Source organism: Emys orbicularis, chromosome 4, assembly GCF_028017835.1.
Source record: "Emys orbicularis isolate rEmyOrb1 chromosome 4, rEmyOrb1.hap1, whole genome shotgun sequence".
Lineage (NCBI taxonomy): Eukaryota > Metazoa > Chordata > Testudines > Emydidae > Emys > Emys orbicularis.
The window spans coordinates 112,866,970-112,881,417 of NC_088686.1; the positions used below are offsets into that span (position 1 = coordinate 112,866,970).

The 14,448-nt window shown below is 44.5% G+C and overlaps 1 protein-coding gene across 1 annotated transcript; it reads right to left on the reverse strand.

Annotated features, from left to right (window-relative positions):
* Positions 1-4,850: 4,850 nt before the first annotated feature.
* POLR2L (RNA polymerase II, I and III subunit L) lies at positions 4,851-12,726 on the reverse strand. Its single transcript, XM_065402521.1, has 3 exons — positions 12,633-12,726; positions 10,926-11,033; positions 4,851-5,305 (listed from the first exon to the last, which is right to left on the reverse strand). The coding sequence occupies exons 2-3, from the start codon at positions 11,018-11,020 to the stop codon at positions 5,197-5,199; spliced, it is 204 nt and encodes a 67-aa protein (XP_065258593.1). The 5' UTR covers positions 11,021-11,033; positions 12,633-12,726; the 3' UTR covers positions 4,851-5,196.
* Between the last annotated feature and the right edge of the window lie 1,722 nt (positions 12,727-14,448).

Genomic DNA, 14,448 nt, shown 5'->3' on the forward strand with positions numbered 1-14,448 from the left:
CGTGGCAGAACTCTCATTGACTTCATTGGAGCTAGGATTTCACCTCTGGGCTCAATGTTAAGGGCAAACCGCCTACCAGACAGTCTTTTATGGGAGCAAGATGGAACACTAAGTATTCAGAAAAACTATTAGTGTAAGCATTTTCCAGAAATAGCCTTCCTGATACTATGCTCATATTTACAGACTCATGGGAGAAATGCAAATGTATCCTGTGATAGTTACACAGTTGTAATTAAAGTATTATAATAGCCTTGGAACTCCCTGTAATAAAGTGACTTAATTTTTTGGGGATTGAGAACTGTATTCAAGAACTCAAGTGTCCTGTTTACACTTAAATTCTCTTCTGTGTAATGACAGCAGCCTAACACAAATGCTGACTATGTGCAACAATAATACAAAATGTGCAGGAGATTCAAGTTCTTGTAAACACATGACTGCCTGCTAAGGCCCTGATTCTGCAAGGAGCACTATGTGGACACAGGGATCTGCCTGAATGGAGTTCCTTACAGGTTTGGGATCTTTATTCTTTAGTGCACATATTAAATTATCTACTCAGCAGCACTCAGAGCCAGCGCCAAATTCTTCTCTACTACGTGGGTGCAACCCCAATGAAATCAATGGGGATGCACCCATTGTCCCAGAATAAGTACTTCCATTTAGTAGCCTGTAATGGGTTCTGCACTAAACATTTAAAGAGGGTTTTTCTAAAACCCACCTCTAAAATAGGAAAGACAACTGGACTTTCCCAATGTAACCATTACTTTTTCCGAACAGCTTAAATAGATAAGAATGGGTGTAGGAGTGGGGAGAGGGGGTGTTCTTGCAAAACCTACACGTTCTATTTTAGAAATAGAAACATGCCCTCAAATGCTTAGAACTCTAATTTCTGTGTTGTTTTGATGACTGGAATGAACTGAAAGCACTCTATACACCTATTCCACACTCAAAAAATACAGACCGTGTTGGTTTTCATCTCACCAGTGTGATGGAGGGTTTGATGACTTTCTGAACTCCAAACACACATTACCCGACATCTTTCAGAACATGTCAGTCCCTACATAGGTACACAAGTGTTCATCTTAGTCTTGGTCCAGCTCAGCTGATGTAAATTGACATAGCTCCATAACCTGTCATGCCAGTTTCTACCAATTGAACAGCCAGCCTTTGGCCTCAATCCACATTTGCCAAAATCTAGGGTTTGGGGAGAGAGAGAGTGTATGAGTAGCCTAGTGGTTAGGGCATCCACTTAGGAGGTGGGAGACTTAGGGTCCAGTCCCCCTGCTTCAATCACTTTCCAATTGTTTATCCCCAGAGGAACAACTTCAACAGGAGACTGAGGGAGCCCCACATCAGAAATCCCATATTCAGTGGTTAAAGCACTAAAGAGGCTTTCTGGATCAGTGTTGTTCCTATGACTTCCCCGCCCCCCCCAACCCGTCCCTAAAAGTTAGACACAGGGATGATCAGTGTTGCACCACCTAAGTTCCTTTGGATCTGGGCCTTAGTGTCTATGGCACAACTTCACAAGCTGCTGTAGCATTATATGCTCAGTCTTTTTGCTGCCTCACAGTCCTCTTATGTCTTGTCTCTTACATTTTTTCATTTGGCTAGGTGTCACGGACTCACAGATCGTGCCCACTCTTGGCCCCGTGAGGTCCGTGGGGGGTGCCCCTTTTAGTGAGACAGCCCTTCTCGGGGGTCCACTCTCTCTCGGGGTCCGGCCCCTCCACCTCCTGGATCCGCACCTCTCCGAGCCTTAGCACGTCTGTCTCTGCCGTGGGCCCCCTCAGGGAGTCCACGCGCTCTGGACCCCCGGGGCCTCCACCCCTGAAGGGGTTGATGCAACCCTGTTCTCTAGACCGGAGTGACTCTCAGCCAGCATGAAACAGAAGGGTTTATTGAGAGTTGAACACAGCACAGGAACCTCTCTGACCCTCAGGCCTGGCCTCCCTCAGCCCAGCACATCCCAGTCTCTCTGCATCCCGGTGGGCTCTGCCTGCTTCCCCTCTCCAGCCCGGAGCCCCCCTGCTCCCAGCTGGGCATCTCAGATCACCGGCCCCAGGCCCCGCCTCTGTCCATTGTCTTCACACTAGGTACAATACAACCTAAATTTTCTTCCTAAAAAGCTTTGCTTCAGAGGGATAAAAGCATGTTGTCTTGTCTGAGTAGCTGGGAAAGCACTACAGATGGCTCTCAGGCCACGGATTGTATTAAGAGCAGTATCAGAAGAAAGTTGGAGAACTCCGTTTCCTTACTGCTTATGAAATATGACTAAAGCCATAAGGACTCTGTATGCTCGTTTCTTCATACCGATGAGATCAGCCTCTAGATTTTCTAATTAGCTAACTAACTAGATTCTTCCTTATCTGTAGTTCCAAAATTAGCAAAGTATAGGTTGAGAGATTAAGCTAAGACTTCAATTTTGTAGCTAAGTACTTCATGTACCTCTGTTGCATCTTCCAGTGTTTTGTGCTCATTCCTGCTCAGCACCTTCCACCTTCTTTATTCCTAAAGCTCTAGGGTTTGTGGTGTTGAGGCAAGCATTAGCCTGGTCCAGTACATTGTCCATTTGTGGGATCTTATGACAGGTCATTTTCTGTGCTGATATCAAATCTCAGGATGTTTGACATATCCAGGACCTTAGCTAGGACTATGGTGCAGACAGGTTGTCTACTGTGCTGTATTTCCCCCCCCCCAGTGCTTGTTTACTGTGACTTACCATTTCTCCCCTCCCACCCCCCCCTTTTTTAAAAGAGACTCAATTTGGAGTCATAAGGTAGGAAAGTCCAAGATTTAAGCACAAACACAATGGGAGCCCGAGAGAAGCATGTCTGTTGAGACCCCCTCCATGTCTTTTGAACTAGATCTGTGGTTTTAATAAATGAATCACTATTTCCATTGTAGGACCTACACAAACAGAGCTCTAGAGCTACTGCCTCTATTATCACACTACATTGTGTTGCATCTGTTCTGAAAGAAAACAGACTTGTGTCCCCAAGATGACTTTTTTAAAAAGTGTGTAAAAACAGGGTACTTGCTTAATATCAAAGGAATTATGACTAGAAATAAATCCATGTTAGCTCATCTAATCCAGCCCCCATACACTAGTGTGCAGGATTGTTCTCCAATGGAAGAGTCTACTTTTGAAAAGATACCTAATGTACACGACAGTGTCCCTTTAACCATGAAGCCTTAAACAGAATGTTTTTAATGTGTTTTCCTAGATAATATGGCAGACGTGCAGAACATAAGCTATCCAACTGTGAAACACAAATGCCAAAACTAATCACTTAATGCCCTTTGCATTAGGATAAAGCATGTGTTTTAAAATATAACATTCCACATTCAGCAGTTCTTCATTTGGAAAACTGTCAGTAATAAACTGAAAAGGAAGTTTAAACTACAAAGATTCCTTGGACTGATCAATATAGCTAGAAACTTGGTAACTTCTCTTTTAGAGAGAATTGTTAAAGCCCAATGAAAGGTATTGTGGCAAAACTGGACCGTTGTATTGAGGCAGTTGTGCCCAGTAATAGTCCTAGTTATTAAACAGCACTCATCTAGAAACCAGATTTGGTTTAACCCAACTTTGTAGTTTTCTTTATGGGAAAAAATCCAGTTACTTCTTACTCAGCTGCTGAGCTGTATGTGCCAAGAAAGTGAATGTTGCCAAGGAATATGGTCTCCAAGTTAGAGAATTATTGTATTATCTGCTCCAGTTTTTCTTCTAGCAACCTAGTGTGGCTATGAATTGTGTCTGACATTTACATGTAGGCTGAAGCTGAATTCTCAAGGGGAGAGTTCTGGGCATACACACAATGCAGGACCTGTGCGTCTTACTCTTTGTGGGTGGTGAGGTGGGGAATTGTATGTGGAAACTAAGTCTTTCAGTCAGTAGAGATACAGGTACCACATGTTGGGAAGGGTGCATGAGAAGTATAGTCCTTCCTTTAGCTATGAGACTAAATTGATGTCTTTTCTGACAGCAGCCAGAGGTTAAGGGGTGACTATCCTCCAGACTCGTGGTGGAAAGACTTATCTAACACTCACTCTTTCTTAAAGAGGTAACAGCCAAGATTTATGTGAGAGTTACTGCTGAGGACCTAGTGTTCAGTCCTACAAGCTGTTGAGCATTCTGGCCCTGATTCAGGAAAGAAGTTAAGTACATATGTTACATTAAGACGTGAATAGTCCCATTGACTTCAATAGGACTGCTCATGAATTCTTAAGTTGAGCACCCGACTACGTGCTTTGCTGAATTAGGTGGAGGGTGCTCGGCACCTTGCAGGATCAAGGCCATAGACCTCTGTCCTGCCAATACCAATATGCATGCTTAACTTCACTTAAGTTGTTAATTGGCTTTAGAGGGACGACTCACAAGTTAAGCATGTAAGTGCGTGCAGGATCAGGGCTATAATTGCTGTTCCCTTTGCTTTTCCACAGTCAATGTTCTAAACTAACTGAAGCATAGGTGCTCTCAAACTAAGTTCTAGTGAAGGTAATCTGCCTCCTTCACAGGGGTAGGAAATACCCCCTACTATCACTGACCGTGAAGAGGAATGTCTGCTCTTACAAAATGACCTCTCTTCTTACACAGTACCTACTTTCCTTACTATGTTGGCACTCAGAACTTCAGACCCAGCCTCTTCCCTGTACACTAGTGTAGACAACTGCTCAAGAGAAGGAACAATTTCTTCTCAGCATTGAGTAGTGTTTTAACTTTAACACCAGGAGTAAGGAATTTCAAGTTTAGTGGACACTAAAACCCTATCCAGCAACTGAAATTGGACTGGGGAGAGAAAGGGGATAACTAAATACAGTTCTGTAATAATCACCAAACAGCTTGGCTACATTTCATAAAAAAACTTTATTAAATACTGTTACTGGGTGAAAATTTCTTAAAAGTACTGAAGGAAAGGGAAGCTGCCTACTTGACTGTCAGGCTGTTGCAAAAAACCTTCCATCCATACTTTAATTAAACTCCAATGCTGGACTGTAAGTGGATTTCATCTTTCAAATGCTTCCTTGGAAGAGATTAGTGGCTGGGGCAGTATTGTGGCTGGAAAGTGAAATCCTTCATTGGCTGGTGTATGAATGGCTTGCATTTCTCTGTAACTCCTAAATAGTCCAGTTGGAGGCTTGCTAGTGGTGCTTTTTGGCCCATATGGCTGCAGTATGAAACCTTCCACCCACTGCTTATTTCTCCAGAGGGGCATAATTCAAGAGCTTCTCAATCAGATCCACGTGGGCTAGCAGCATGCGACGGCAACAGTATCTCTTCAATCCTAGAGCATCCAGGGCATCCCTGTCAATGAACAAATGACACAGTGAAAAAGCATTCCTTAGAACAGTAGTATTGAAAATGGCCCTAAGCAACATACTTAAGAGTGACAACATACTTTAAACTAGAGTGACAAGAGAAACACAGGGGTAGTTGGCAGCTTTTAAGAGCTCCTGGACAGGTATCTTATTTCTGTTAATGTTCTTTTCCAGTGTTGCTGCTGAGCAGGCTACATAGCTGAAGCCTGCTCTTCCTGTCAGATTAATTAAACAAGGGGGTTCAACCCTTTCTGTGGAACTAAAGTTAAATACAGAGTCAAACTGACAGATATTTCTACCTTGTTCTTACAGGTGGTCAATCTGACTCTGCCTAATTCTCATGGGGACACAATTAACTGCTTTTGGAAATCCAAAAGCTCTATGTATAGTTCAGAAGGATTGTCTTTCATAGTGGAGAGAATGTCAAACTCAACCCATGTCCAGTCAGCTGAATGCAAGTTTTTCCAGCTAGGAAACATGTTTTTAGACTTCATGGTTGTGAACATGACTTTTAAATAAGCCCATGCTTACATTATTATAACTGAGAAAGGGGACTTGGTTTCACTATTGTTGCAATTGGTAGCATAGAAGGGGACCTACTCTGGTTTAAAAATCTGGATGACCAGAAACATTAGCCTGGTAACAAGGCTGCTGTTTTGAAACTTATACTGTAACAGCATCCCCACTACTGTGCTAAAAGCCTTAAACTGTCTGGGATTTTAAGTCAGTTACCTGGATATAGTTTGGTCACATCTATACTAACTAGGAACCCTGCTACTGTTACAGTGGAAGGAAGGACAATTGTGTGGTTAAGGCACTTGAAAAGATGTAATTGTTTGAGCTGGGAAACTAATCTGTCAGTTTCCTAGCTGTAAAACTGGGGATAATGCTTGCCTACCTCTGAGATGTAGGAGGGTCAATACATTAAAATGAGGCACTCCTATTGCAAAAATGAAGGCCAAAAGTTACTTAAAGATAAATGTAGACCGGTCTGAAGCTCTTTAATGGGTCACAAATGTGAACTACCCCTGTTCATAAATGGGATGCTATAGTTGAAACAGATTTTCTAATAATTTAAGCATATGCAACTACATGTGTGAACTGGGTAATAAAGCAAATGGCTCAAACAAAACACACACTTAAAAGTGCCCTGTATTATTTTCCACCTTTTACCTACTCTTAAGTGATGCTAAATGTAATCAGAAGTTTGGTCACTACATGAACCATATTCTACCCTAACTCACTGTACACATCTCCCAGTAGATGAATGGTAGCATCTGAACTTTGTAGCCCCAAACCATGGATCATAAATAAATGTAGTTCAGTTTTCTTCAAGATTGGCTTGATATCCCAAAAATATATGGACTGAATCCTAGTCATCTTTAGCCTTGCATTATTCAGTGCTGTAATAATCCACTATTTGATTCCCAAAATGAATTTAAAACAAAATTGTGACGCTGTACAGGAGATTGAATGTGAAGAGCTGCAGTTCATGAACTCCTTGTAATGACTGAAAGAAGTCCAAGAAGCTTTTACATTAACTGGATCTTGGTCAAATGTTTGGGTGGATGTAATAAGGACTAAACAATATTCTCAGAATCACAATTTCCAAAAATTCTAAATCAGCTAGTCCTTTCACCTGTTGGCATAGGATTGCTCCTACAGTTTTTGCTAGTGCTTTATTCAATTCATTTTAGGGTTTTGAAAAGTGGGGCTTCAACAGCAAGTAGCACGTTTTCCAGTGGAAAACAAACATGTGCAGAAGTTACTCTTAAAGTAGTACATGAGAAAGTTGTTATAATAAATGCATGTTTTTGTGATAAGGGCACAGAAAGTTGTGGTTTTCATGACTAATGCATCACACTGCATCTTCATACTTTCATAAAGCAGAACACTTTTCAAATGGGAAGAGTTAAGTCTGAGAAGTAACAGTTACTTTGGAAAATTCTGACCTCTCAAGTCATACTGTTCTGACAGCCAGAGCTGCAGAATACAAGAATGAGCTACAAGTTTAGAAATTCTATACATTGTATAGTTTCAGCTAAATCAGTACTCGGAAGCACCAGTTCCTTAGATGTTTCCCTTTCTTCTTCAACATTCCACAAACTAGTGCTTATAAGGAAGGAAATTTTTTTTTAGAGAGACAGCAGTTTCTGCCATTACACACTGCTTTGAAACCTCAGATAGGAAAATGGAACAAACTCATTTCTTAAGTTACAATAAGTGATTTCAGTTGCATCTGACATTTATCTGCCCAGACGATTGTCAGAAGGCTGCATACCATTACCTAAAATCGTATGCAGTTTCATTGCTGGTGGCACAGTAGAGTGGAGCTTGCAGAAACTCTCCTCACCTTAGGGGATATAGGAATCCATACAATGAAATGGCATGAAAAAAATCAGTGTGTGCACCTAGGGCACGCTCTGTTTCAGGCTGCATTTATCATGTAAACACAGTATTTGAGCTTCATTGCAACTCTAAAGCTATGTCTACACTCTACCACTCCCCTGAGTGACATAAGCGCTGGTGTGGAAAGCACTAGGTCAGCAGGAGAGCTGCTACCACCACTCATGGGGGCTGGAGTAGTTAAGTTGCATTGGTGCAGCTGCGCCACTGTAAGCTCTCTAGTGTAGCCGTAGCCTAAGTTCTAGAGGCAGAAGCCCTTCTTCTGATATTACAATGGTGTAACTCCACAAAGTTGAATTGTTCCTGATTTACACTAGTGCGATCAGAACCAGGTCCACAATATGTCAAAACAATCCTATCAAGTCTCAAACATACATTTCTGCCACATACAAATAGTTCATCATGGCTTTGGCATTCCTCCAAGTAGAGTTACTTAAATTAAAGGCTGAAAAAACAAATACACTATCTAGGAACTGAATGGTAGTTAGCAACCTGCCACTGAAAACAGCCATGATAAATAGCTATTAAAATGAGCATTACAAAAAAAAATTCTTAGAAACCTGCTCTGTATTGTTACTATAAGCTATAATTAACGGTATATGATGAAGCTACAGCACAAATTGCCATGATTTCCTTCCTGGACCTGCAGTATCTGAGCTCAACAACATTCATTGATGTGATCTTTCTGGAAGGGCACTTACAAGTATGCACTCCAGGATAGCAATGGGATTTAGGAAAAGTAGTGCCTGGCACATTCATCTAACACAAATGAGAAATAAAATCTCAGTTGTGAGATAAGTCTTTTCTACAACCTTGGCAAGAAGCTCTGAAGAGGCTAAAGGGGTGGATTATGAATTCCCATGTGTTTAAAGGCTAGGCAAGGGAAGATTTTAGTGTTGTTTTTTTTTTTTTTTAAACTAATCTCATCTTCATAGTCTGTCTGGTAAAGCTGGGAGTCTTAAGCCCCAAACCTCATAGAAAGCTGGATTTGTTAGAAATTGCCTTAAAGGGAAACAGACTATGCAGAATAAACACTGGAAGCAGCAATACATAATGAATTGTCAAATGCACAATGAATTATTTTTTCTGATCTGCCAATTGTACATAAATTGGTAAAAAATTACAAATGATTTGTGATTTACTTATGAAAGGAAAGCTTCTTTTCAGTGCACAGTGTTATGCTTCCTAATGTTCAAGCAGACACTTAGGATCTGTCTGGTGCATAATTGAGATTTATAGTGTAACTTGAGAGAAGTCTCCAAGTTACAGGATAATTCTAGCTCTTGGGCAGCTCCAAGTAGACTGTATTAAATGTGGAGTAGCGTTATGGTTTCCAACCAAATATGGAGAGACAATTATGTGATTAATCATTTCATCTGAAGGATAGAACATACTCCCAAAAAACCCTCAGTCAGCTCTCAAAGATGACTAGCAAATTTGGGTGTCCAACCTAAGACACCTTAAAAAGGGCTTGACTTTCAGAAACTACATGCTCCGGCACACCGCTCAAGTGGGTAGATACCCAAAATTACTAGTTGCTTTTGACAATCTTGGCCTCCACTCATCATCCCCTCCTCTTTCACGTATTTTCCAGTTGCAGTCTTGATGTAACAAACTGCTGGCAAAGTTGAATTCAGTTTATTTTTCCCCATACAGTGTTCATCTAAGGGCATGGCTACACTAGAGAGTATATAGGGGCGCTAGTGGCTGTAAATGTAGCTGCTCTACGCCAATGAGAGAGAAGCTCTCCCGCTGACCTAGCGCTGACCACACCAATGCTTATGTCGGTATAAATTATGTCGCTTAGGGGGTGGTTTATTCACACCCTGAGGGCAGGTCTTCACTACGGGGGGGGGGGGGGGGTCGATTTAAGATACGCAAATTCAGCTACGCAAATAGCGTAGCTGAATTCGACGTATCAGAGCCGACTTACCCCGCTGTGAGGACGGCGGCAAAATCGACCTCCGCGGCTCCCAGTCGACGGCGCTTACTCCCACCTCCGCTGGTGGGGTAAGAGCGTCGATTCGGGGATCGATTGTCGCGTCCCGACGAGATGCGATAATTCGATCCCCGGGAGATCGATTTCTACCCGCCGATTCAGGCGGGTAGTGTAGACCTAGCCTGAGTGACGTAAGATATGCCAACATAAGCAGTAGTGTAGACATAGCCTGAGATTGTTTGGGTCTTTACTCAAGCCTCTGCTCATCCCTTTGGCTAGGTGGCAGAAGGATTCACTAGGTGACATAACAGCTTTTTTTCTGCCTCTATGGTTGAAGGAACAGTGGTGTAGGCTTTGTGGTAAAGTCTCCATTATAGCTTCCCCTTCAGCTATTAGAAAAAGCGCTGGACAGAAGGGGTAGTTTTTCTAAGTTGCTGAACACTTACTGATTTCAATAAGAGATGTGAGTGCCCAGTATCCCTGAAAAATCAAGTGGTGGGTGCCCTCGTTCATTTTACAGACAAGACGTAGGGGGTAGGGCTGGTGAAAACGCCTATAACCCTGCAGGAAACTTAACAGGCAGGGAAAGCAGTCAAACTAGGGCCTGTGAATATTTACACATATACTTAACTTTAGGCACTACCCCAATGAAGTCAATACATGAACACTGAGGGCCTGTCTACACTACAAAATTAGGTCAACCTACAGCCATCGCAGCAATTAAAGCGGCTGTTGGTGTCCATGCTACCCTCCTTCTGCCAGTGGTGTACATCCTCACCAGCAGCGCTTGCTCCAACTGCAGTGGGTCATTGTGGGGCACTGACAGTTGGAGCAAGGGGCACTGTGTGCCCAGGGTGGGGATCAATTTCAAAGTAGGGAGCTTACCAGAAGTGAATTGACATTCTTGTCAGTTTCACGGCGGCTATTTCACATTTCCTCTCCAGCTCCCCTTGAGCCCAATGCCCTGCTGACAGTGCGGGGGGGAGAGAGCTGTGAACCTGGTGGCTGACTGTCAGCGATGGGGCTGGGTCTCCAGTGTCTACACAGACACTGAACCACCCTAGCTACATCAACCTAAGCACTACATCTTTCGTGAAGGTGGCGTTATTAAATCAATGTAGTGGGCAATTTACATCAGTGGGAGCACTATTGTAACGTAGGTCAACATAAGATGCCTTACGTCAATCTACCTCTGTAGCATAGACCAGGTCTGGCTAAGTCTTTGCAAGATCAGGGCCAAGGAGCATAAAGAAATACTTACCCTTCTGTGTACTCTGCTTGCAGAAGGCCAAGATATGCTTCCCACTTATTTCCAACTATTTTGCCGCAGGTGAAGCATCTGACCGGGATAATCATTTTCTTGCAGTAACTGTCAAAACATTAACCAAATAACGTGCTTTCCACTTGCGTTTACATGTCAGAATGCATTTGATGTATCTATAAAATATCATCATGGAAGTTTTTCACATAGGGCAAAAGGGAGGCGGGAACTCCAGGACTGCACCACAGCTGGAAGGGTCAGCTCCACCACCCAAGTATAAACATTCTCCTTTTGTTTATTTTAATATTACTACTGGATTGATTAACCTATTATTAGTATAGAGCAGCTGTACATTAGCCTTTCAAGTCAGACACTTATGTTTTGTTGCTTAGATACCAAGTTTCATTCCACAAGCAGTTTCAACACAATCCTCTGAGGCTATGTCTGCACTTACCAGTGTGCGCAGAGTACAGGCATTACACACCTAGCTCTGCACTGCCCTGAAAGGCAGGCTGCATCCCCATTCCTCACTGTGGTATGTATGTATGTACGTACACAGCGCAGTGAATGGCCCTGGCAGCATCCCCACTGCTGGAGCCTTTCCCTGTTGCGGGAAGGGAAAGGCTGGGATAGTAAATTTGCTAAAAAGAGCCATACAGGAGGCACTCTGGGGTGCCTAAAGAGCCCGTGTAGGGCCCTTTAGGGTACATCTACACTGCCCACATTACAGCATGGCCAAGGCAATGCTGTGACATAGGCAGTATAGGGTATGTCTACACTACCCACCTTACAGTGCGGCCGTGACAGTGCTGTGACATGGGCAGTACTGTAGACAACGCTTTATTGCCGGGGGAGAGCTCTCCCAGGGATAATAAAAGCTACCCCTAATGAGCGCTGGTAGCTTTATCGCCAGGAGTGCTGTCTATACTGGCGCTTTTCAGCGCTGAAACTTCTGTCGCTCAGGGGGATGTTTTTTCACACCCCTGAACGACTAGTTTTAGCGCTGAAAGTGGCAGTGTAGACACAGCCTCACTCGTTTAAGCAGTTTACACCAGTGGTATATGGTGTCCGCACCCTACACGCTGCCCTGCGAGACGTTCCTTGGATTAGAATTAAAAAAAAAAAGAAGGGGGGGGGCAGCGTCTGAGTGGCTCAAGTGCCACGGAACAGGAGCTCCGAGCTACAGCGGTGCTAGAACCAAGGGCCGCAGGCAGCGGCTCCGGGCTCAAGAAGGTTCACGGTGGGGGCCTGGGTCGCGGCGACTGGTTCCAGGCCCTTCCGCGGGACCCCGGGCCCTTTAACTCCGCGCCGCTTCCTAACAACCCCCGGCCGCGCACGGGGCAGGGCCCCGCCTTACACCCCCCCACGTGCATGCGCTGGCCCAGGACCATCTCCCTGGGACGGCGCGCGCCGGGAGCGCTCGCTGCGGGCGGAATAGGGGGAGGGGACACTCGGGGCTCCCTGGCCAAGCACTGTACGAAGCCGGGGGAGACCCCGGTGGGTGTCTGCAGGGAAGAGGCGCGGGCCGGTCCCAGGTGGATGGCTCCGGGCAGGGGAACCGCTCCTGGAAAGGGGGTGGTGACTGAAAGAGGGTGGGGGCCGCTCCGCCTCCCAGACCCCGGGGAAGGGGCCCGGAGACCAGGCAGGGACGGTTGGGGCTCTCCCTCCCTCACAGCCCGCCCTCCCCGAGGTAGTGGGGCCAGTTACCTCAGCAGGGCCTGTACCGCGTCCGGTAGCTTCACCCCCCACGCGCCGCTGCTGCTCCTCCAACGGCAGTTGCCCCTCTGTCGGCGATACCACTATACCTGATTTGGCGGGGGGGGGTTCGGTGACTTGAGACACAAGGCGCAATGCAACCGGGGATAATAGTGATCTATGGCATAGCGCGTGTCTATGGGGTATAAACAATCCCCCCCGGCTTCAGGATGGTACATCCCAAATCGACGGCATCTCGGTTGGCTCAAGCTAGCTTCGTTCAGGGAGGGTTCGCGATTCGCGTGCGCTGAGTGGCAGCTGGCGCTCTAGAAGCGTAGAGCGCCCAGCAGCAGCCGCAGCAGCTAGAGCAGCGGAGCACAGAGGCTGGAGGCGGCGACGGCGGCGGCGCACTGTCAGGTATCTCTCTTCACTCCTAACGATTCCCATGCGCTCTCTGCAGACACTTGTTGCTTGGGCTTTAATAACGGGATGTAAAAGAAGTCAGATTTCTCCCCCTCCCATCTCCCAGCCCAGCTAGTGCTTGGGTTTGTGCACGAGTGGAAAGTGCAACTGGTGGCTGCAGCTCAGCACCAACAAGTTGCCCCTGCTGGGGGGGGGAGCAGGGAGGAGAGGTACAGCTGAAGAGGGGCTTTTCTCGGTTGCTTCAGGACATTCACCACCTGTTGTTGTTTCGGGGTGAGGTACGGCAGGGCACGGGGTGTTTCTGTTCTGGGCACCGCTAGTTGTGGATTCCTTTTTTGCAATGCAAGAAATGCCCCTAGGGTTCTGTAGTGGTTTGCAAGGACATGCCCCCAAGGCTGCTTGGAAGCCCTGATGATCAGCTGAGATTTAAAAACAAGCAAACGAACAAAAAAACCCACAGAGTGCAAAATCCCTTATCCTAACTTGGAGAGACTTAAAAACACCCATACAAAAACTGCCCTTGGAAATTAATCCGACCTGATTTCACAATGCTGTCTAGTATTTTATGAATATAGTGCTTTTGATTCGAAAGGGAGTCTCTGTCCAAGTGAGTGACACTTGATAGATCTGATACTTGATGTCATACAAAAACCTTATTCTGTACAAATGCAAATCTCTCAAACTGAAGTAACCATCCCAAAGGTCAGTGGAGGTGTGCCCCCAAGGTACCCTATGTTTGCAGGAAGGGAAGTCTGATGTTCTGCTTTGTATTTTAATAATTTTTCTATTAAAACTGAAGTTCCTGAATCTGGTTGCCTGCAAGCAATTGTGGAGGTATTTGCACACAAAAAGTTACATACTCTGCCAATTTAAAAACAGACATCAATTATTGGTAGCAAGCAAATGTGTTTATCTGTTACTAATAGCACACACAAGTTTTAAAAAATAAATAAATAAATAAAAAATCCAAGTTACTTGTCACTCTGTTTAGTTTTTACACTTCTCTCAGCTTGTGTGAAGAAAATCACTGTGGTTTGTTTTACTCTTGTTTATTGTCAGTTTCACTTCCATGTTCTTAGTGGTGAATTTCTCATACAGCAGGGGGATGTTTACTGGTTTAAAACAACTGTTTGCATTTAAATTAAAACAAAATGGGGAAAGTTCTAATTATTTTATGTTGGTAAGAGAGTTTATTTTTACATAATCTAAACGAGAGCCAAATTAAACTTGAAAATGGCCCTGTAAGGGACAGATGTTAATGTGACTCATGTTGTTAATGTAAATTTAAAAGACAATGTGTGGCCAAAGTAAGAATGTTCCAATTTAACACTGGCACACACCAGTCTTGGCTCTTTTCCCTTGTGCCAAGGCAATAGAGCTCCATCATGCTCTGTTAGAAAGCTGC